General features: G+C 39.8%; 1 protein-coding gene across 7 annotated transcripts in view; it reads left to right on the forward strand.

Annotated features, from left to right (window-relative positions):
* Window positions 1-22,020, forward strand: part of CACNA1C (calcium voltage-gated channel subunit alpha1 C) — a 487,179-nt gene that overhangs the window by 33,499 nt on the left and 431,660 nt on the right. The window contains exon 1 of one of the 7 annotated variants that reach the window (XM_075756841.1): window positions 13,049-14,004. The exons of the other annotated variants lie outside the window; for them this stretch is intronic. Within the exon in view, the coding sequence (XP_075612956.1) occupies window positions 13,956-14,004 (49 nt within the window). The 5' untranslated portion in view covers window positions 13,049-13,955. Of the gene's footprint in view, window positions 1-13,048; window positions 14,005-22,020 lie in introns of those variants that run through there. 7 annotated transcript variants of the gene reach the window in all.

Consider the following 22,020-nt stretch of genomic DNA (forward strand, 5'->3'; position numbering starts at 1 on the left):
AATTTTGCTTATGATGGGAAGATGGGATTTCCATCTATCACCAACAAAGTGCTATAAATTAAGATCAATATGTTTTCTAGAAATATATGAAAATTAAAACCTGGATTATTTAGGATCAAAAGTTTCCATAATTGCCTGTGAGAGAAGCTTACATAGACTTTCAAAATCCATCCTTATTAAAAATGAAAAGCAACAATACGTGGAATCCTGAAGTCATTATTGATTTGAAGTCACTATTTAAGTTGATTAACATTTTACCTGAATGAATGTCAAGTACTGCAGGATACAGCCCGGTTGATTTTAAGGTGGTGGCAATCATGAGTGCATCCAAAGTGTATCCAAATTTGGGTAATTTGGAAATGCTTCCTGATTTGACAAATCATATATTGATGGGATTGAGAGTAAAAAAAAGTATCCTGTGGCTCAGGCAAAGAATGTAACACACTGTGATATTTTTCAGTCCAATGAAAGAAGCTCTTCCATGTTCTTTGTAAAATGATATATTGTGATAGGGAGTAAAGTAAATGACTATTGTGAATTACTGCTTTGACTTTTCAAATACTATCTTAGAGCACACTTGGGGGAGAAGTGCCCTTGGAGCAATGATCCATAACTTCAGATCAAAAATGTAAATTTGAATGTGTTTTGAAGAGGGGTTTTGCTCCACTTTCTTCAGTATTTGAAAATATTCCCAGTACTGCGACAACTCTCTCAAATAAAAATTTGAAGAAAAAGGTCTGCCTAAAACTTTGGGTACCTACTATAGAAACAAAAGCCTATCTGAACAAAGAGAAAGTCCTGCTTCATGTTTCCTTAGAATGACAGATCTCCTTGGCTTGCACCCTTCTCCCCAAAAACAGCATGAAGCAGCACTCTTGATTAGTCAAGAGAAGGCAGCATGCAACCATTAATATTAACTGTATCACATCACACCATCTGGCTGCACCAGCTTGGAAATGATGGCCTGTATTCTTTAGTCACAGCTGACAGGAAACAGCAAATTAATTGGCAGTACAATTGTGATTTACCTTTTACCCCTTACTCTTGACTCCCCATGGTCTAACGTTCGTTTTCCCTTTGAAAGACCTAATAATTTTAACTGTATTGGTTTATCTATTAAGAAGAGAATATTTGTTGTATAGTAGAGCACTAAGCATATAAAGAAAAACCAAAAGTAAGTGAGAGCTGGTGTAGAAGTTTTCTTTTAAAAAACACACAAACTTTTTTTTTTTAACTACAGAGTTGAAGGAATATACTCTTCTGTGAGGGTCCATTTAACATTTCCTCTCAGAGGTATTTCTGGACAGAGAGAGGAATGTTAGCATGTAAGAATACTGCTAGGTAGCCACCTACTCATGTTTTTTATTTCCGAATGCATAATTGACTGGATACCCTTGCTTTATTTGAAAATACATTTGATTTTACCTCCGTAAGTATGGCTTTGTTACAAGCAAAGTTTCCAAGATCCCTGAAATTTAGTCTGGTTGAACCTGAGGATAAAGAACAAGATCTTATTTGCTGTCTTCATAGATGCTCTGAAGATTAATTAGCCTGTGTTTCGCAGTGCTTTAAAGAGTTAAAAATGCTATGTAAGCATTATAACTTGGTTCTTCACGTTAGAGTAGTCCAGCTTTTAATTGCTCTGCTTGCTGTATTACTGGGAATTGAACTCTTGCAAAATAAGCAAAGTCAGTCATAGTTATTAATCGAATGAGACTTCAAGTAGAATTTAGGGTGACACCAGATGTAGTAAAGCTAGTGAACAGATTGCATTCTTCTCCTGGAATAAGTACTGAGCCAACAAAACTACATGCTTTGGGTTTCACTGTGCTGCCTCATATGCTACCTTTCTGTAACTGTAACATATATCTGATAGCTCAACAATTTATAGGCATTATAGATGTCACTGAACCTCTTAGTAAAGTTTAGAGGACCAAGCTAATTTCCTGTTCTTATATTTTGACCAAATTGTTACAATAGCTAAATAATTTCACATGGCATATTTCAATTCCAGTCTCAAAGTATGGTGTGGTGTTAATTCAAAGTGAAGTTTTAACTCAAATGCCAATTCTATCTTTGTGACTAGTAAAATGATTTTTAAACAATTTTTGTGTGTCCTGAAGGTTTTTGGATGCAAGACACTCTGAATATCATCAGTGACTGTATTTGATGCTTCTGCAAACTGTGGGAGCTTCATTTCAAGGAGTGAGAAACTTAGAATATGGGGAGTAACAAGTATGTTCTTAAGTAGTGCCAGAACATCAGTTCAAGCTGATTGCTCCTTTGTGCCACTCTTAGGGAAAGAGTGTGATTCATCACTTCCATTTTGCTGAATACTGAAGTGCAAACACATCTTTATCGGTTAGATTTTACTTCCACTGAAGACTAAGTGGCGTCCTGATCTCATTTGTAATAATGTAAGTTGGGAGTAATTTAGTAAAACTGATTGACCTACATCGATTTAATTCTTATATGAGATCTTGTCAGATTCAACAGCTTCACTGGAAATAGGTTTGGTTGTAGCAAACACATATATTGAGTTCCCCTGAAAAGTATGTGGATTTCCCAAGTGCTGGGGAGCATGCCTGGATTCTGATTGTTATTCACTGGTAGAATATTTGTAAAATAAATTCACTGAACACGTTTAAGCCATGTGCTCTTCCTGTGTGAAAGTTCAGGCATGATGTAGCTTTCAATGAGTGATTAGATTTGACCACCAGCCTGCTTCCATTTTGACAATAATACCATCTGCCATTCTTTCATAGTGTACTTGTTCCTCTATCTTTGTAACTTGTAGTCTTGATGACTACATTGTTTTGATATGCTAGGCCAGTTAAGCTGCAAAAATAATTTAAAAATAGCTGTATGATTTTAAAATGATTTTTAAAAACTGGAGGAGCACAGAAGAAAAAATTGTTTATATATGGTTATAAATCTATTTCTGTAGTTCTATTTCTGGTAAACTGAAGCTATCTAATACAGAAATCTTCCTTTTTGTGCTACTCTAATGTAAGTATAGATATGGAGTCATTTTGGGCTGTGGTCAGGATGATCTTACTGGCATGTCTTTGGGTCAGTGGGCCAAGCAGGGTTTGATATTTTTTGTGGTGGTTGTTTTTTGTTTGGTTTTTTTGTTTGTTTTTTTTTTTCTCTGTAGCATTCTTCTTCTATCATCCTATTTTATTTTGAGAACAGAATCTCCTTTCTAGTTTCTTCCTTCTTCAATTAATTGATGTCTTTCACTTCTAGACATCAGTTAGGCTGCAAAACAGCAGTACAGTAATGTACAGCTAAACACAGATACTCAAAATGTGAAATCTGTCAGTCCATCCCCTGGGCACAAGTCTGTGCCTATTCGTGTTAGAACAACAGTCACATGTCTTATTAAAATCAGGTACTCTTTGTGCAGCCCATGTACTGTGGATTTGCTCTGCTATGTACTGCATAAGCTCCACTGTTGTGCTTGTGCTGATAAGAGTTCCTTCCTCAGGCTGCAGTGAAAAACAGCAGCCCCTGTTGTGCGTGGTAGCAATTGCCATAAACACTACAGACTTGAATGGAAGAGAAATGGAATCAGAGGGATGTAATATTCACATATTATTTAAATATTCATTTTCTACATTCTCAAACTCTATCAACCTGGAGCTTGCAGACTACCCTTTTCCTTTCAGATTGACAGGCAGCACTGACCAGTAGGAAGCTCAGAATGTGGATACCTCCATTTTCCTGTCTTCCTCCAAAGTTCAAGCTGTGTTTCTTCAGGAGATGGCAGCAGATGATATAGTAATTGTAAAAGTCAGAGACTCCCCTATGAGACTGAAGAGGGGGAAAAAAATCCTTATTTCTGTGCAACAGTTACTCAGTTAAATAACAGAATGATCAAGCCTTTTGCATTAGAATGATACAGATGGAACTGAGTAAGATTTTGAGCCTTTTGTGTTCCTTTGACGCAAGAGAAGTACCCTCCAGACTAAAGCAAGATGGTAAAGTGCAGTTGAAAGTGAACAGTTTTGTTTCACCTGTTCATGTTTTATAATTGCAGTATAGCAATAGACATTTCATACTGATTACAATAAAAGAAACAGTGAAGTGTCATAAAGACTTTGGCATTTTTACCCCTTTCAGTCTTAGATACAGAACAGCTTACATTGGAAGGGACCTCAGGAGGTCACCTACTCCAACCTCCTGCTTGAAGCAGGGACCGGGTTGCTTAGGGTTTTGTCCAATTGACTTTGAAAACCTTCAAGAGTTGCCCTTCTGAGAAACTTGGTCCAGTGCCTCACAGCTCTCAGGGTGGAAAAAGTTTTCTTTATGTCAAGTTGGACTATCCTGTGTTTTAATTTGACTATTGTCATTGTATCTGTTGTAAAGAGCCTGGCTCTGTCTTGCTCTGAAAGTCTAGAAGAAGAAAATAGGAACTGTGTAGGGAGACTTATTCAGGGATTTAGTTGTTAAAAAGCTAGGTCGGAAATACGCATCTTGCTTTCACTCACCCAATCTTCTTCTGAAGTCAGAAGGCTCAAACTCTCTCATGAAAACACAAGTAAATGAGATATAAAGGATATCTCCTAAAAAGGCGATCGGAGGACAAAGTGGGAAATGTGACCTCTTCTGTTCGCTTTACAGCTTCTTCCTTGTGCAACATTGGGTCAGACATTTATTCTTTTTTTTCCCATTCTTTTTTCCATAAGATTACTTATGATAAGCATTATTATATTTTATCACCTTATTAGTTTAATGTCCAAAATTCTGGATCAGGATCAAGGCCTGAGTTCTTTACAAAAATATAAGATGCAATTCCTGGTTTTTTTCCAGTTTAAGAAAACAATGCAGAAAGGTGAGGAGGAGGGGACAGGAAGGATGTATAAAGGCAAGGAACGAGGTGATGCAATTGCATATCCTTGCTGTATGTGTAATTTACATGAGCTTACCATTCTCTTTTGATTTCTTTTTTCTAATTAAAAAAAATTAGTTTTTCTTCCAATAGTGTAAAAGGGGAAATTAAATAAAGACTGAAAAATTCCACGGTGCTCTGAAAAAGGGTGAGTTATGAGCAACAGCTCAAGCAGCTTTAGCTGGTGATGTAACCTATTCTGAAACTGACCTGTTTTGTTACTTTGCAGAATAGTGTAGTCTTGATTAGCTGGTGACAAGGCAAAATGTTTTCCCCTCAGTGTAAAACTCTGTTACTATTTTAAGTTCCAGCAAAAGGTGGTCTTCCTTTAATTCTCACTTACTCTCCCCCCTAAATCAAAGAGGATATGAAACCTGATCTGGAAAGCTTACTTCTTGTGACACCTTGCGTGTGTGTATGTTAGGAGCTTAGCTTGGTCATTCTTGGTCTCACAAAGTTCTTGAGAGGCAATTCATAAACTAGTGTACACATTGATAATATTATCAAATAACTGAACTCTTAACTATTTATGTTAAGGAAATATAAATATTTCCTTCAAAAATGTGGAACTAGTGAGTAAAGATTTGAGAGTTGTTTCATTTTGCTTGTCTGCATGTTTAAGAAAAGATGGGAAGAAATGAAAGGGGAGACATAAATAAACTGTTCTGATTGCATGCTGGAGGGGTAGTTTAACAGTATAACATTTTTCTCGGCTTCTAAAGCTACACATTTTTTTTTAGTAACTGCAAACATAACGAACATCTCTTACACTATGTTGATTCAAAACCTACCTTGCTGTATTATCCCCCAAATCAAACGGTGCTCTCGACTTTGCTGCCTGTCACTTCAGGTATTTTACTGCTTCTGTTCCATCAAGGTTCCACTGCAGCTGTGGAAGCTTTAGAGGGCACATATTCAGGAAACCATCCATTATCTATTGCTACAAGTATTTGGAATATTCTGCAGCAGTTGTGGAGTTTACAAACAGTGACAGCCACAGAACCATTTTTAAAGTTATTTGAATAACTGTTATGTGCAAGCCCGAATCCACCCAATTGGAGCAGATTTAATTTATACAGTATTCAGGAACCTTTCCAGGATGCCTTTAATATCTCTGCAGCAAAATACACGTTGAAACACTTTGTTTCACACTTCCAGAACTACTTTAACACTTTATTAAAGTCCCACTAAATGAGCTTTTGGATGTCCTAGAACAATTAGTCAAGATGGAACCATAACAAAATGTACAGTTTTAAAGTCGATGATTTAACCAGTTCAATTAGGGTCTGTGTAGCATTCGTTTGTGGTGTTTTGATGATGATTTTTATGAAAATAGAGAGCTATTCTGAGCAATCTATTGGAACTAATTTTGTTTTAAAGGATGATTTGCAAAGAAGGGCTTTAGATCACTTGAATGCAAGGTTTAGGTGGTACTGAGGGAACCCTGGACTGACTACAGTCTGTAACCGTACAATCCTGGCAACTGGGGCTGAAATCAAACATTGCTACATGTCAAAGTTGTCTTTAACTTAGTGCCCATTTGAATAGACCACAAAATCATTACTCAGCTAAACACAGTTACGTCATTTTAACAGAAGGCAGTGAGAGAAATGCAAGTTGTAGAGCAGATTTCAAGATTATATGAATTAAAGGTGCTGCAGTTGAAACAGAGGCTGATTGCTTGGTGAGTTGTGAATTTCTCCATTTTGGAAAGAAATAATAATGAAAAAAGCCAGAAGTACACTACAAAGACTGCATTTTAACCAGATATACTTACTAAGCAAATTTAGTCCTTTAGTATAGAAAGAACCATTGTGCAAAATTAAATGCTTGACATTGTATGTAAGGCCAATAACACAGTAACTGACTATACTAATGAATTAATCTAATCATCTTCCTTGCGGCTGATACAAAAGACCATGTATTTTTAGACCATTTTATCTCATTAGTGATTATTGTAGATCCTCCAAAATCTGTCAGAATTCCAAATTGTTGGCTTACTTGAGTTTGTCAATAATTTCCTTTGTTGACAAAGCAGATTTAGAAGTTCTGAGACTTTACATGCCAAAAGAGAAGGAAGGAACTTGGTCTTATAGCCCACCTCTACATTTCACTTATTTTTCTTTTTTGAGTTCAGTTTATGACTGTTATACTTGGAATTGGCTAAATGTATTTTTCTGCATTGCCTTCTTATTTTGACTTTGTGTAGTTTTTGTTGTTAATAATTAGATCCACTGAGGTTTCCAAATGCCAACATCCTGTCATCTTTCTAGTCACTGAAAAGTCTTCCTCAACAGCCTGCAAAAATTTACTCTTGGAAGAGTCCATCCCTTCCAAAAAAAAAAAGTCCTGCTTTGTACTTGCCCTAACTCTCAACTTACACATGGTACTTAGTTACGAAGAAGATACTAACAACATATTCCTGAGTATTTTGTAGAACTATGTTAGAAGATTAGAATGGTAATAACTTGTTTATTTTTGTTGTGTAAGCAGTGACAAGTATCTAAGATACCCTCAACAGTTTGTATGATTAATTGTTTTGTGTTTTGTTTTTTTTTTTTGCCAAAGTGTAGGCTGATTGAATTAAAAATTAATTTTTCATTGTAGATGTCTTTGTAGACATTATTAGGTCATGTCTTTTGTTTGATGATTTTAGACTATTATTAACAGTAATTATTTTGCTTTTTTCTATTTATTTTTTAAATTGACAGTAGCTAATAATGAACTGCTGAGTTTAACTCTCTTTGTATCAGTATATATCCCAATCTAGATAGGCCCAATTATTTCTTATCTAAAATAGAAACAGTGCAACTCTTTTTGTTAAATTCAAGTCTTTCCCTTAAGCTTCTATGCCAGAGTCAACAATTGACCTTTTCCCTTTTTGAGGAACAGAGACTACTTCTGTTTTGAAATTCTGGAAAGGTGTTAGACCTTCCTCAGCGTGCTAATTAGCACTGTGGCTGGGTGTCCGTGACAGCGATGGCGTAATGAAAACAGCCACAAGTTCTCTTAAAGTCTGATAAGCATCCTTGCATTTATATTTTACTTGGGATAAACGTCTATTGTGTTATTTCAGTGTGTTCAAGCATTTGTTTGCAGCTACACTTTGAATCTGTGCATGAATTCATCCAATGCTACATAGTAATCATTAAACACTAATCACCTATTGACGAGGATAAATGGCAAGCTCTTTCATTTCTGCAGTTGGAATTAAAAAAAAAAAGCTCCACTGCCACCACCCATTGAAATCACAGATCACAGCTGAAAGCTAAGATAGCTAGCAAGATTTGAATAAAATCACACTTTCAGATATATGGATTACTTTTAGAAGCTTCTGGAGTCTAGAAAATCAAAACCTACTTAAAGGCTATCAATTTCATCTACTTACTTCTCTGTCTAAAGACAGTTTGTTCTAATTACTAGCTACTTTCCCACCCAGTTGCCAATTATTTCATTCTTTCCTTTTTTCTCCCCCTTAGATCTAATATTTTCTATTGTTTACAAATACTAGGCCTTAATATGCTGTAGTAGACCATACAAATATCCTGATAAATCTTATAATTTTCCTTCTAACTTTTTGTAGTTGCTTGTTGACATTTGAATGTAAATGTAAAAACTAATGACTGAAATTTCAAAGCCAAGTAACTACTCCTATTCCTTTCAATGTGAAAAATGCAGCTAAGTTTTCAAAGTTGACTTTGAAAATCAATCTTTCTGACTGTATAAAATTTCAAAAGTTCCTGTGCATATGGCTGTTCCAGATTTTAAGAAATGAAATCGCCTAGAAATCCTGATCATCAACCTTCTTTTTCTCTTCCAGACTTCTCTTTTCTTGAGATAATCTCCTGTGTTCTAGCTCATTCATAGTTTTGAAAGGTCTGCAGTTTCCTCACCCCACTTTCAATAGTTTTAGATAGGGCTATCAATTGCTTTCATTCCACTTAAAATTAAGCAACAACAACAAAGTAAAATAAAAAACACTCTTAGAAATCCATACTCATAGATGCAAACAGGTATTTTTTCAGTTACAACTAGGAAGTTCAAATGGAGAGGATGATACTCACATTTTTAGATGATATGTAGTTCAGAAGAATAAAAAAAACAACTTTGAGAACAATTCTAAACAGAGCAGTCCCGAAATATGAGAAAAAATTGCTATCATCAATATTTGATTTTAAAAAAAACACATTGTAGTCATGCAACACGAGCAAATACCCAACGTTTCTATTATACTGTGTATGGACCAACAATGAAGTATTGTCAGAAATGACAGTTAAGAGTATTATGTTCTTCATGCACGATCATTCTTTTAATGAAGGACTAATCAGGCTATCGCTTTAGGTTGGAATGCAGTGAAGGAAACAGACACTAGACGGAAACCAGAATTATTGACTTGTTAGCCTTTGAAAAAAGGTCAAAGTCTTCATGCAAAGATTGCACTGTGTTTGGATCCCATTTATTTAAATCAGTGACAAAAAAAAAAAAAAACCCCATAGTTTTCAGTGCAAGAAAGTGCTGATTCTTATGGGAAGCCTTCTCTGTTTGTTGGTGGAGGTGCAAAAACTTAAATCTGCAGAGAAAAAATACCTTTCAGCAAAGTAATAAAGAGCTCTGGCACTGGTTCTCTGAGCTGGTCCTGGAAAGAATCACACTAGTATTGTGAGCCTTAATACTATTTCTGGGGATAAATGCATTTCTCTTCCACTTTTGAATAATTTACTTTCTTATTTAATAGTAAAAGGCATTACTGCCAAAATAGTGTGAACGTAATCTACGGCAATTAGATAGCTAGCTAACTTATGCAGTAGGCCCAATGAAAACCCTAGATCATTTAAAAAGTACTGAGGCTGCTTAAAAGAGCCTTTCAGATAATTTTATAAGTTATAAAAATAGTTCAATACAAAGCTATTGTATGCACTTGTCTGTTTCCATCCCATTGCTTTCTAGCCCCATCTTTAAATACAGCATGACAGTAACTCTTCCTTTTTGAATCAAGGAGACATTCTCTGGCACAACCTATTCAGGGGATTTCTGTTCTGAAGATGGATGTGGGTTCTGATACTGGATTTTGAAGAAGCTGTTGTGCCCAGTGTACGCTATATATGGCTGTGTAAGAGGGAAGGAGTACTACATTGTACACAGAACAAAAAAATTCCTGACATGCAGAATGGACTGTTGCATGTTCACATTATGCACCCTACAAATCATCTTTGACACTTTCTAACTTTAAATAGCTGTTTCTCAGAAATCTCTGTCTTGGTGCTTTATATGGCACTCATTACTATTGTTCTCAGAGCAATTGCAGAACAATTTTTTTTTCCTCCTAGCATTCCTGTGGGGTAGAAAACTAGTATCTCCACTTTAGAGCTGGCCTAAGGCTGAACAAATATTGGATCATTTGTCCAATCTACGGTCATCTGCTTAGGGGAAGTCTGCAAACATGGATTCAGCCTGGTGTGAGATACCCTTGAGTCCAATCATTACACTGTCCATCTTACCTCTAAATCTGCTGGCTGCCATATCAGGCAGGGACTAAGAAATTTCTAGTTGTTTTTGTATTGAAAGAATAATTCTTTCCTAAATCTTTAAAAAATCTTTCTCTCGCTTGGATACTCCTTTTTAGGCTGCATGTGTGGGGATTTAACTTTGAAGAAGGCTAAGTGTGCTCCCCCTTCAGAAGGCCTGAAAGCTTTTCAGAGCATCGGTTGTTCAAAAATAGTAGAAAGATTTCTAATTCACTTAGGCTGTATGCTTTGCCTTTAGAGTCCTGGCTCAGAATGTACCTGATCAGAGAGCTCAGCATTCAGAGGCTGTGCAGGGAAGGGTTGTTGTCCTCCCTGAAGTCTCTAAACTGCTGCTCTGGAATCCCTAAAAAAATCCCTTTTGCATTATTTCTATGAAAAATAGGAAGAAAGTATAAAGCATGGAAAGAAATGAATTTTAGGCCAATTGAATTTACCTGGTTTCTGTGGAGGGTAATGCCTTGGGTTCTTTCCTGAAAGAATTATTATTACAGGTGAATTTCAGTTATTGCATTACTAATAAAAAAATCTTACAAGCACCTTTACTTCAAATGCCACCTCTTTACCAAACCTGTTTTCATTAACTACATCTTCTTGGCATATTTTAACAAAACAAATGCTTTAGGGGAAGGCACGATGTTCACTCTTAGGTCACCTGATTCTCTTCATTAGCAGGATCTGTCCATCTTAATCCTACAATCAATTTTTTTCCACTCTGCATGGAAAAGTATTTGCATCAGAATTGCTGAGTAAGAAAACCTCAAATTATAGTAGAATTTTATTTATGCTGAAGAAATTAATGCCAGCTAATATTCTTGATTCTTGTTCTATTTTTCTTCTGTATTTGATTTTTGGTAATTGGCCTAACTTGTGTCCCACTGTGGGAGCTTGGCAGAGGGAGAAGGATGAAGAACAGAGAAAAAGATTTGTAGGTGGCAGAGACAGCTTGCGTATGTGGCTGCATATGTATGTGAGCTGGCATAAAGCAAGGCTATGTGGATATTAAGTGTTTAACTAATACTGTATATAAATCCTTATCTAGCTGAGAATGTGACCCAAGAAGGGCAGAAGAAATATTTTCAGGTGCCCCACTGGCATTTGATTTCTGTACAAGAGTGATCAGCATGCACTTAATTACTTCCCCAGAGATTATGTCCATGCAAGGGTGAATCATGCAACTCTCAGTTGATTCATGGCTGGAAAAAATGGAGTTAGCACAATCCAAAATGGCAAGGATTTGTGGTCACAAGGAGAAAAATAAAATGTATATTTACACAACAAATGTAGTCGGTGAAGGACTGGCTGTTCAGTCCTTCTTATAATGGTGAAGGAAGAATTTTTTTTTAATTTATTTATTAAGAAAAAGGCAATTCAAATTGAAAATGAAAGCTAATATATTGCCATTCCACCTCTAGCTGTGATCTTGCTTGATCTGGTAAGTTAAACAGGGTAAGTGCATGTGACATTATTAGAGAAAAACTAGGCAATAGAGGACAGAGTATTTTAATTGCTCAGAGGAACTCTTTCTCCTGAGTCAGAAATAAAGCTGCATCTCTACATGCTGTCATTGGCAATATGTTGTTGGTGAATTAGCCTTTGAATAACATCTAATGCAGAAGTTGTGATGATCAGTGGTTGTTAGAAACCAAAATGACCTTTTTTTAGGACAAGCGCTTTAGCTGCATCCAGTTTTCGGTAAGTGCTGTACATCTATTCCAGTTTCTCTTGCAGTTCTGAGTGGATGTGTTGTTTTCTTGCTTCTTTGCCTAAATCTGTTAGGTGGTGGTGTTTTCTATTATATTTTGAGCTCCATCTGAGAGACAGCTCACGCAAAGTGGTGGGGGGAAAGCCTCAAAAACAGACAGATATTTGATACTTCCCACTGAAATCCATTTGTAGGGAAGGCATTAAGTTCGTTTGAAAGGAATTCCTTTATGGGGTATTCCAACTTTAAAATAGTCTTTTTCTAGTTGCAATGGAAAACCACTTGAAAGGCAAGAACCACTGTGTTTTAAGTTCCACAAATAGTATTTCGTGCATGTGATGTTCTGTTATCATGAAAATTTACAGCCACGGGCTTGCACGTAGGACACGGTGTTCTGGACGTTCACCCTCATGTAAGTCAGAGCGGTTTAGTTTCCAGGTAGTGGCAGTTTCTGCAGTGGTTCCTGAGGGGTGGTTTTGAACTCCGCATCTCTTGTTTAACATGGCAGCTCAGAGAGTCCAGACACATTTAACATGTACTGCATTCAGTTCACATTTCGTTTTAAAGAAGTCATTTTTGCTCTCTGCGGAGGCTTCAGTTGTGGAGGGCCAAATGACAGGCATAATTAAGGCAAGTGGTGGGATACCAGCGGAGCACTTTGGTGTTTCCACCAAGGATTTTGCAAATCCTAGCTTGATTAATCTGTTTAAACATCTGTGCATCCCCTCGTCTGTGCAACTTATCCCTGGGTATCTCTCTCCCTTCCGCTGCCTGCCTACCGCGCCTGTATTTGCCTGCTCGTAACGGATCAAACGCAACCGCAGCCCGTTCTGCCGTTTCGGTACACGCTTGCACACGATGCCGCCTGTAACGCTTCAGCAAATGATATTGTCCTCCTCGAAATGCAGCTCACAGTCGCATTCCGTAGCGGAACCGCAGGGCAGAGCCCACAATATTGAGAAATCGGATCGAAGCCGGGCCGGAGGACGGCAGTACCGGCTGCCGCGGGGTGCTGGGCGCGGGCGGCCGGCGAGAGCGCCGCTGTACTGCCGCCGCCGCCCCCCCACCCCCGGCCCGGCCCGGCCCCGCCGCCGCTCCCCTCGCCTGTCCCCCCACTTCTCCAGGCAGCCGGCTCCAGCTCGCCTCCTTGACGTCATGTCTGTAGCAAGGTTTCAGCAGGCGCAGTGAAGGCAGGCAGCGTGTTAAACTTTCAGATCAAGTCCGGCGGCTCCTAACGCCGTGCGCGGGGGGCTGCGTGCAGCCGCCGCAGCTGGAACATCTGGAAGCGTTCAGTGTGTCTGTCTGTCGGCGAGAGAGCGGGGAGCGAGCGCTGAGGGAAGGGAGGGAGTAAGGGGCTGGGACTGTGCTCTCTTCCTCTGCAGAAACAGCTCCCTGCCAACACAACGCGCTCAGAATGGCTTTGAAGAGGAGGAGCAGCAGCGTTTGAACATCTTTTTTTTTTTTTTTTCTTCCTCCTTTTCTTACTGTTGTAGTTGGTGGATTTTAAAAAGACGTTTAACCCTCAGAGGTTTGTCCTGGATGCTTTTGCTTCCCCCCCCCCTTTTTTTTCTCTCTCTCTCTGGTTTCCCCCCTTCCTGTTCTTTTTTATGGTTTAACAGCCAGAGGTGCTGTGCTAAATTCTTGGAAGGGGCCCGGATGTACTGAGGATGCATTGCAATTTCACTAAAGGAGGCAGTAGTGGAAAGGATCAGTTTTTGGTGTTTGATGCAATAATGGGAATCAGGTAATAATAAAAGGGAAAATACTGCAGCTCCGTTCTTCCTTGAATTTTACCAAGCCGATTTTCGGAGGGATTAATCTGGACTCGTTTTAAATGGTCAATGAAAACAAGAGGATGTACATTCCAGAAGAAAACCATCAAGGTAAGCCTGAAATTTACCTCCGAGGATCTAGCAACCATTCTCTCCCCTAGCTTTTGTCCGTCATCTCTCGGTTCAGTTCAGCCGCTGCCGCCACAGCCAGCGGCAGGCGGAGGGGCCGGGGCAGAGGACAGCCTTTGACACCGGTTTCCATTCGGAGCACGCAGCTCCCCTCACCCAGGGGCACTGCAGGGAGACCCCCGCAGCCCCTCGGGGGACCGGGTGTTTCATAGGAAACCCCGGGCAGAGAAAAGTTGCATTAAGTCGCCGTTGTCGCCTTCTGAAGCGGAGGGGCGAGGAGAGGTGCCCAGCGAAGGGGCTGCGCGCTGTGGCCAAGGGCTAAGCCAAGCCGCGGAGCAGCCCGCTCCTCCGTGTCAGAGGAAGATTAACTCGCAGTGCGGCCGGGATTAGGGGATCTTTCCCAATTAATGTCGTCCCGGTCCTCCTAACACCCATCTGGGTACGGCTTCCTAAGGCACCGGGAGAGGAGCCCTTCCCTTCTTGTACGCTATTTCTAATCTTTCACACGAAAGGGGAGGGGAAGGGGGAATTATGTATTTACACACATACACACCATACACACGCACGTACTGAGAGAACGAGGGACACCGGAGAGTGCCTGTATTAAAATGAAAGTTGGGTTTTACTTGGGGCAGTGATTTCTCGCCGAGCTCCCCTCAGGATCGCCCGCATCATGGATACCAACCCGTGCTGCTGCTCCTCGGCGTTAGCAAACGTCCCCAGCTATTCCCTGTAGTAAAACTTTGTTTGTCCAAACTCTAGAAGCCTTCCCTCCCCCGCCCAACCTCGATCTGCCGAAGTTATTTTTATCCTCTTACCTGCATGTTGTCACCCCCTCCCCTCCCCTCCCTTCCCCACCAGCCCTGGCTGCACACACACGCGTCGGTATTGCAGAGCAGACAGAGCCATTTCCTCCCGTCGGCGAGAGAGGAGCATTGCTCCGGCGGGAGCGAGCCGCCGGGCTACCTCTCTCTTCCCGGCAGAAACCCTTACCCGCGGCCAGCTCTTCCTCATCCGCCGGCCTCGCCCTGCAGGGCAGCCTCTCCCTCCGGGGCCAACTTGCCTTCCCGCAAACGTGCCCCCGCCAGCTGCGATGGAACACCTGGTCTGGGTGCGGGGGTGCCCAGCCGGTGGGGAGACAGCGGCCTGGTGAGGGCTCCCACCCCCGGTGAGCTCCCCGGGTGCCCCCTACCCCCGAGTCCCTTGCAGGGGCGGCCGAGGATGCAGCTGTGGAGGTGTATTAACATTGTAACAGCCCTTTATGGTGAAGAGGTGGTGGGTTTCAGAAATACACCCCCCCCCCCCCCTTCTTCTAATTCAATACAGATTAATCAGGGAAAAAAACCCCAAACCCCCCACCCCTAGCCACTCTATTGAAATGAGGTGGGAGGGGAAAGGAAGCAGTCCCTGATCCAGAGTGCTCCTTCCAAGTGGGAGCAAGTCCGCAGCACATGCATTCAGCAGGCATAATTGGGCTGCTCTTCCTGGACCAGAGCTGATAAAGTGGACGAAGAGCTCAGCCTCCATAGCAATATGCCAACGCTATGGCAACCTAAATCCAGCTCCCTCCTTATCAGCTGCAGTGATTATATAATTGGAGGAACAGTTTTGCATCTGTCTCTTGATGCGGATTGTCGTTACTCCCAGGTGAAAGAGCAACTTCTAAAGCAAACAGAAAATCAGCCAGGTGGAAGAAAGTTCTGTTCCCTGATAGTGCTCGGGCTGCCATTTATTTACAATCTATTTTTATTTTGTGCAAACAGCACCTGAAAGGTTAAATTGATCAGTAGTCAAGAAAACCTGGTGGCAAAGAGATGGGAGCAAACCAATCACAATGTGGAATGGAGTAATTAAAGCAACTACAGATTCCCAGTTGCAAGGTAGAGATAAAAAAGACAAGTAGAAGGCAAAGCTAGGTCTGTGATCCTGGCCTGCTCCTTGCTTGTAAGAGGGAAGATTGATGTGGATAAGTCCTTACTCTTACAATTTTCTCAGTTGCCGTCAGCAAGGTGAATATTCCAGGTACTACCGATGAAAGACAAATTTTTAGGTCTGTTCTTGAAATGTGCATGACACGACTAGGCCTCTGCCGGTAGCTGCTTTCTGCTGCACATGTCTGTTCTCAGCCCCTTACCAGCCCACCTGAACAGCTTTTCGCTCAGGAGCCTGGGTAGCAGGGGAACTGGTGTAGCAGTGGCTTACTAATGAATAAAGCATGCAAGAGACCATCAGTTAGATTGTGAGGACTGTGGGGAAGAGGATTTGTATTTGAAAGTGCTTTGTGGACTTCTTAACTGCTAATTTGGGTAGGTTTGTAATATACTTGTTTTATGCTTTTGAACGTGACTTCGTACACTGAAAATCTTTCACCCTGAAGTAAGAATTTCCTTGCTTTTTTGGATGTTAAAATATAAGTTCATCATGTTTTCATTGCAGCCTCCTATCGCGCAAAGAAAGGGAAGCTGATAATGTTTATAGAAACATAGAATCATAGAACGGTTTGGGTTGGAAGGGACCTTAAAGATCATTCAGTTCCAACCCCCCTGCCATGGGCAGGGACACCCTCCACTAGACCAGGTTGCCTAAAGCCCCATCCAACCTGGGGGCACTTGAACACTTCCAGGGACGGGGCCTCCACAACCTCTCTGGGCAACCTGTTCCAGTGCCTCACCACCCTCACAGGGAAGAACTTATTCCTTTAATCTAAATCGACCCTCCTTCAGCTTAAGGCCATTACCCCTCATCCTATGACTACGTGCCCTTGTAAACAGTCCCTCTCCAGCTTTCTTGTATTTGTTGATGCTGAGACACTTTTCAATGTTTATTTTTGCTACACAATGGCATGTATTTTTATAACAATTAATTATTCATTATTACTGTAGAGCATGTGTTTATCTAGAAAATGTAAAAAACCCACCCTACAAGCACCAGAAAAAGCTTTCAAAACCGAGTACATCACATTTAATGCACATGTGGGACTGGGTGGAATCCTAGATGGGCATCTTTAATGCGTTCCCTCATAATATTTTGAAAACTTGTTCTTATAATATAAAATGGAAAATCATTTTGCAAACCCACGTTTTACAGCCCTCTCAAGGGAGAGACCAGAATGAGTCAACCTGGCCTCTGGTGTTGCAAGTCTGAATCTCAAGCGTACTTTAAACATCTAGTTAAATTTTGCTGCTTGTGATTCTCGCGTTTGGTGGGGATCTTTCCTGGTGAGATTTGATGACCAGCCAGGAAATGAAATCAGCCCAGTAGTTTTGCTGTGTACTTTTGGGTTGGCGGGTTTGTTTTGGTGGTGGGTTGGTTTTGGTTTGGTTTTTGGTTGGTTTTTTTTGTTTTTTTTTTCCCCCCAGTTCCAGGGATGAGGTGGCGAGGGGGGTGGTGGAAGGGGGGCCGGGGTACTGCCTCTCCCAGAAGGTGGCACTACAGGGCCGCGGAGCCCGGAGCCGTGGCGGCGCTCCGGAGGGGTTTGGCAGAAGACACTTCATCCATCCCCTGCTTTTCAGGAGGAAAAGCTAGATGTAGCGCTGATGGATACATATCTATCCCGGAATAAAAATCATTAGGATTGAAGAGCTCCTGGTAGGTCATTTGGTCCGTACAGTAATGATCCTCTGAGTGAAAAGCCATCTCTGAGACCATGTCTGAACTACCCTCCTTCAATTTCAGATAATGCCTTTGGGCTTTGTCCTTATTGCATATTTTGAATAGATTTCTACCTGCTGCTTGTAAAAAAGAACCCCCTCAGGTATTTGTCAACCATAATTAGGTCTTCTTGCAACCTCCTTTCCTAACCTGCACATATTCTGTTCTTGATATTTTTCCCTGTAAGACACTCTTTTCACAGTCCTTGTATCTTTTGTATCTGTTAAATTAGGAACTAATTAGTATTCTCTTTATTCTCAGAAGCCTATTGATAGTGAGAGGGTCAAGTCACAAGTGTAGTCCCTAATGCATTTTTCTGACCCAAAGTGAGGGTCAAATCCACAAATATTCCCGTTAACTTTGCAGGTATAAATACACAGATGATGGTGTACGTTTCACAGCTGATTTTGTTGAAGGGTTGAAATCTGTCTCATGCTGTGCTACTACACAAAACCATTGGAGATACAGACTAGAATTTATTGGATGTTTGCTTTAATTTTCTGCTCTGTTTTCAGAATGCCAATTTTATTTCCTGTAATTTTTTGGGGCAATGCTTTTACATGTAGGAGAAACTGTGCTCTTTCCGTGGTGACAAAGTGATTGGATTAGCAAACTGAGTCTTCATTTTTGAGTATTTGGTTTTTGTGCTCTTAGTTTGCTATGAAGGTTTGTCAGAATAGGCATTAGTTGTGGGGCATAAAGAAAACTGCTGAGTGGTTTGAAACAGCTTATCTCCAGGATTTTTTTTTTTTTTGAAAAATCTGAATCACTGTTTTAAAATCCAGAGCTAAAATTCCAGCCCCTACTAATTTTACAATAAATGCTTGTTTTTAGAAAGTACGATCTTCTACCTCAAACTACTTGGAATGTTCAGTAAGTGTTAAGTTTTTAATTCAACATAATATGAAATAGCAGTGTAATATAAGAATATTTAAAATAGTGTTAAATAACAGTACTTAAACATTTTGCATAATACAGTGCACTGCATTTACTTGTGACAGTTGTCAGTAAAGTCTTCAGAAAAGTATTTAAGTACTTTCAACCATTTCCTATCCTTAAAAGGAGTATTTATGTGTCCTGCTAAAGGCATGCAATTTTATGTATATACTTTTGAAAGATTTTCTTTGAAATCATCTTCAGTCACAGAAACCAATTTGGGTTTGGTCACCATCAGTGTTCCTGCTGACTGGTTCTTCCTGAAGTTTGTGAGTTTCTGCCATCACCAACACTTAGTTGTAAAGGACCTAGTTTGTGCGCTCTCTGCGACAAAGACGCCCTTATGAACCCAGTCTTAATTGCATCTCTGCTTTGCAATCAAATATGTTTTTTGGGGTTACAGCTGTGTAATTCATTGCAGCAGATGTGACACACCCTTGCCATGTGGAATTAATTTATCCTACCAATATATTTACTTTGAATTATTTGTCCTCATCTTTTTGTTTTGTTTCCTCAAAATACTTTAGAGAACATGTCGTATAGCTGCAATATTACCATGTATGCTTAGGTTTGGCTTGCTTTCTTTCAATTTTGTGGAAAATGGCTCTACATCCATGCTTAAAATAGGATTTATCTGAATGGCAGTCACTCTTAAATTTATGTTTTGAGTGTGTGTGTGTGAGCGTACAGACTTTCATCACGCTCATTTGACTTGTTAAGAACTGTCTTGTTTAACCCTTCCTGGGAATTAATTCAAGGAACAAAGTCACTGAAGTTCAGAAACAGCAAATACAAGATCTCTTCTGAGAAAATGTGTTCTCTAAATTTATTGTCTATCAACCAACATAACAGATGTGACTATGTGCAGTAAAAGTCTCTCTTAAATTATTGAAAACAACAAATCAGATCAACACTGAAGAAAGCTTTTACCAATGGCAGATATATGCTTTACAAAACATAATGTTATTAAATGGTTCAATTGCCTTTTTTTAAGACTGTAGACAAACCCAATATAATTTTTGTGTCATTCATTTATCTGAAACACTGTTTATATTTAGATGGTGGGGATGAGATGAATTTGAAAGAAAGTATATTAATTAAAATATTTACTATTGGATTTCAGCATCATTAATTTTAAGAAAAGAAGACAATATTAAGCATTTAGACATATTGGTTACCACTGAATGCTTTCCCTTTTGACATAGTTCATCTATTACCTATCATAAATTTGGCGGGTTTTTTCTTGTAATTTTACCAATGTAAGTTTAAAAAAAAGTTTACCATTTTTAGATAATTTTTACTTTGTTGGAGTAAAAGCATCATTGTACATTTGAGCTACTTGAGGATTTTTTTCTCATCCTTCCCTTTTTTTCTTATGAGAGAGGAAGTCACAGTCAGACTTCTGTGCAGAGAGCATGGTGATGGGCTTATGGTCCTTCTGCCAGAGAGCAGGTGTAGTTTTAGGTGATAAAGTGGTCCTGCTGGGAGCTCTGAAATACAGTGATGAAGTTACATGATCACAAAGGCACCTGTTGCTACTGCAAGATTGTTGTGGAATAAATCAGGGTGTAGTAGATAGTATATATAAATCTTTGTCTGAAAGAGTCCCTGAAATAGTTTCTGACCGTTTCCATGGATGGGACATAATGATGAGAGTGATATAAACTTCAGTAAGAACTTGAGAGGGATTCAGGGTAGCTATCTTTCAACTGGAAGAGTCACAGGTGTCTCTGTACTGTGTATAGAGATTTCCAGAACAAAAGACCTTGCTGAATTTCTCCCAGAACCCTAAATATAACACTAATAGATTGTATGGTTTGAATTTTTGAATGTGACAGTCTGAGAGGCGTGAGGAGAAAAAAACCCCACAGGATTAATACATGTATCATAGAAGGTGACAGAAGATTCGATTGAATCACATTTTGTCTTTATTTTGTCATATTGGCAGTTGTCCAGATATCAAGGTGAATTATTATGATCTACAGCTGAGAGATAATTAGCATGGTTCATTCTCAAGAGAAGCTTAGATCGAGGGGAACCCACTGATGATGGCTTTGAAGCTGGTCTGCTCTGTATGTCACCTTCCCAGACATCTTTCCCAGAAAGGATAGTTCTGGGAGACACTGCTCTCACTGGTATGTGTTTCACTGCAAAAAATTGCCTTTCTAAGGATGGGGGATTAAATAAAATCATAATTTAGGATAGAAGGGACCTGCAGAGACCATGCAGTTCAACAGCCTGCTCAAAACAGGTCTAATTAGATGAGGTTGCTCAGGGCCACATCCAGTCAAATCTTGAACGTCTCTGAGGACAGAGCTTCTGTAAGCTCACTGGGCAGCCTGTTGCAGTATTTAACTACCCTCATGGTAAAAACCCAACCAAACAAAAAAACCCAACGCATTTTTCCTAGTATCTACTCTGTATATTTCAATCTGTATGTTTTAAAATGGAGAGCTAATTTACATATGTCAGCCAATAGCTAAACTGCAACCATGTTTCTGTGTTTAATCAGACATCGTGGCCGTTTGTTGAAACTTTGAGATGGAGGACTTGAGGGAATTTTGCCTCAGTGCATTACACCAGTTTCAGAGTAGTTTGCTTGGTTTTTTGGAAATTTTGTCATAGTTTATAGGTGAGGTGAGACAACCCTGAAGTGTCAATTGCTCTGATAGACACACTGAGTTTGTAAGTGGGTTGTTTTTGCGTACTGTGCTAGAACAGCTTTCGTGCAGAATTGTGCCTAGACACTGGCACGTATAATGATGAGGTAATAGAAATCTATGAGTAGTTCACTTTTAGTGTTCCAATACATGTTAACGTATCAGGTCATTAGCTGAATCTAATTACTTACTGTTGGGGATATATGTACCAACACATACAATCACCATGGAATTGATGGCTACAGGGCTTGAATCCAAACAGGATTGGGGTCCTAACTTTGATTTAGATTAGTTTTTCCCTGCTGACTAAAGAAAATTGACATAACTGTTAATGGATGTTCTATGGGATGTTAGAAGCTTATATAGGAATGCTAAGACTATGTATTTGTAGAGGACTTCTGCAATTTTCCTTTTTGATCTGTGTGTGTGGGTTTTTTTAGATATTACATTCTAAATCTCAGCGGCTGTCTCAAAAGGCAAAACATTCGGAATCCATGAAAAGAAACCAACAAGTTGAATCTCCTTCAACAGCTGGGAGGAGTTATCAGAGTATCAGTTAAAGCCTTGTCTGGGGTGGGGGGAAGTTATTTAACTTGGCACCTGTAAGGAAATGAAAGAAATGCACAAGATTCATCAGTCTCCTGAGCTGGGTACCAACAAACTTAGCACAGATAAGAGGGAGGGAAAATTTGCTTCTTTTATCAAAGAGAGAAGAGTAAAATAAAGTAATTCTTAAGGGTGACTGGAAACT

Source organism: Balearica regulorum, chromosome 1, assembly GCF_011004875.1.
Source record: "Balearica regulorum gibbericeps isolate bBalReg1 chromosome 1, bBalReg1.pri, whole genome shotgun sequence".
Taxonomy (NCBI): domain Eukaryota; kingdom Metazoa; phylum Chordata; class Aves; order Gruiformes; family Gruidae; genus Balearica; species Balearica regulorum.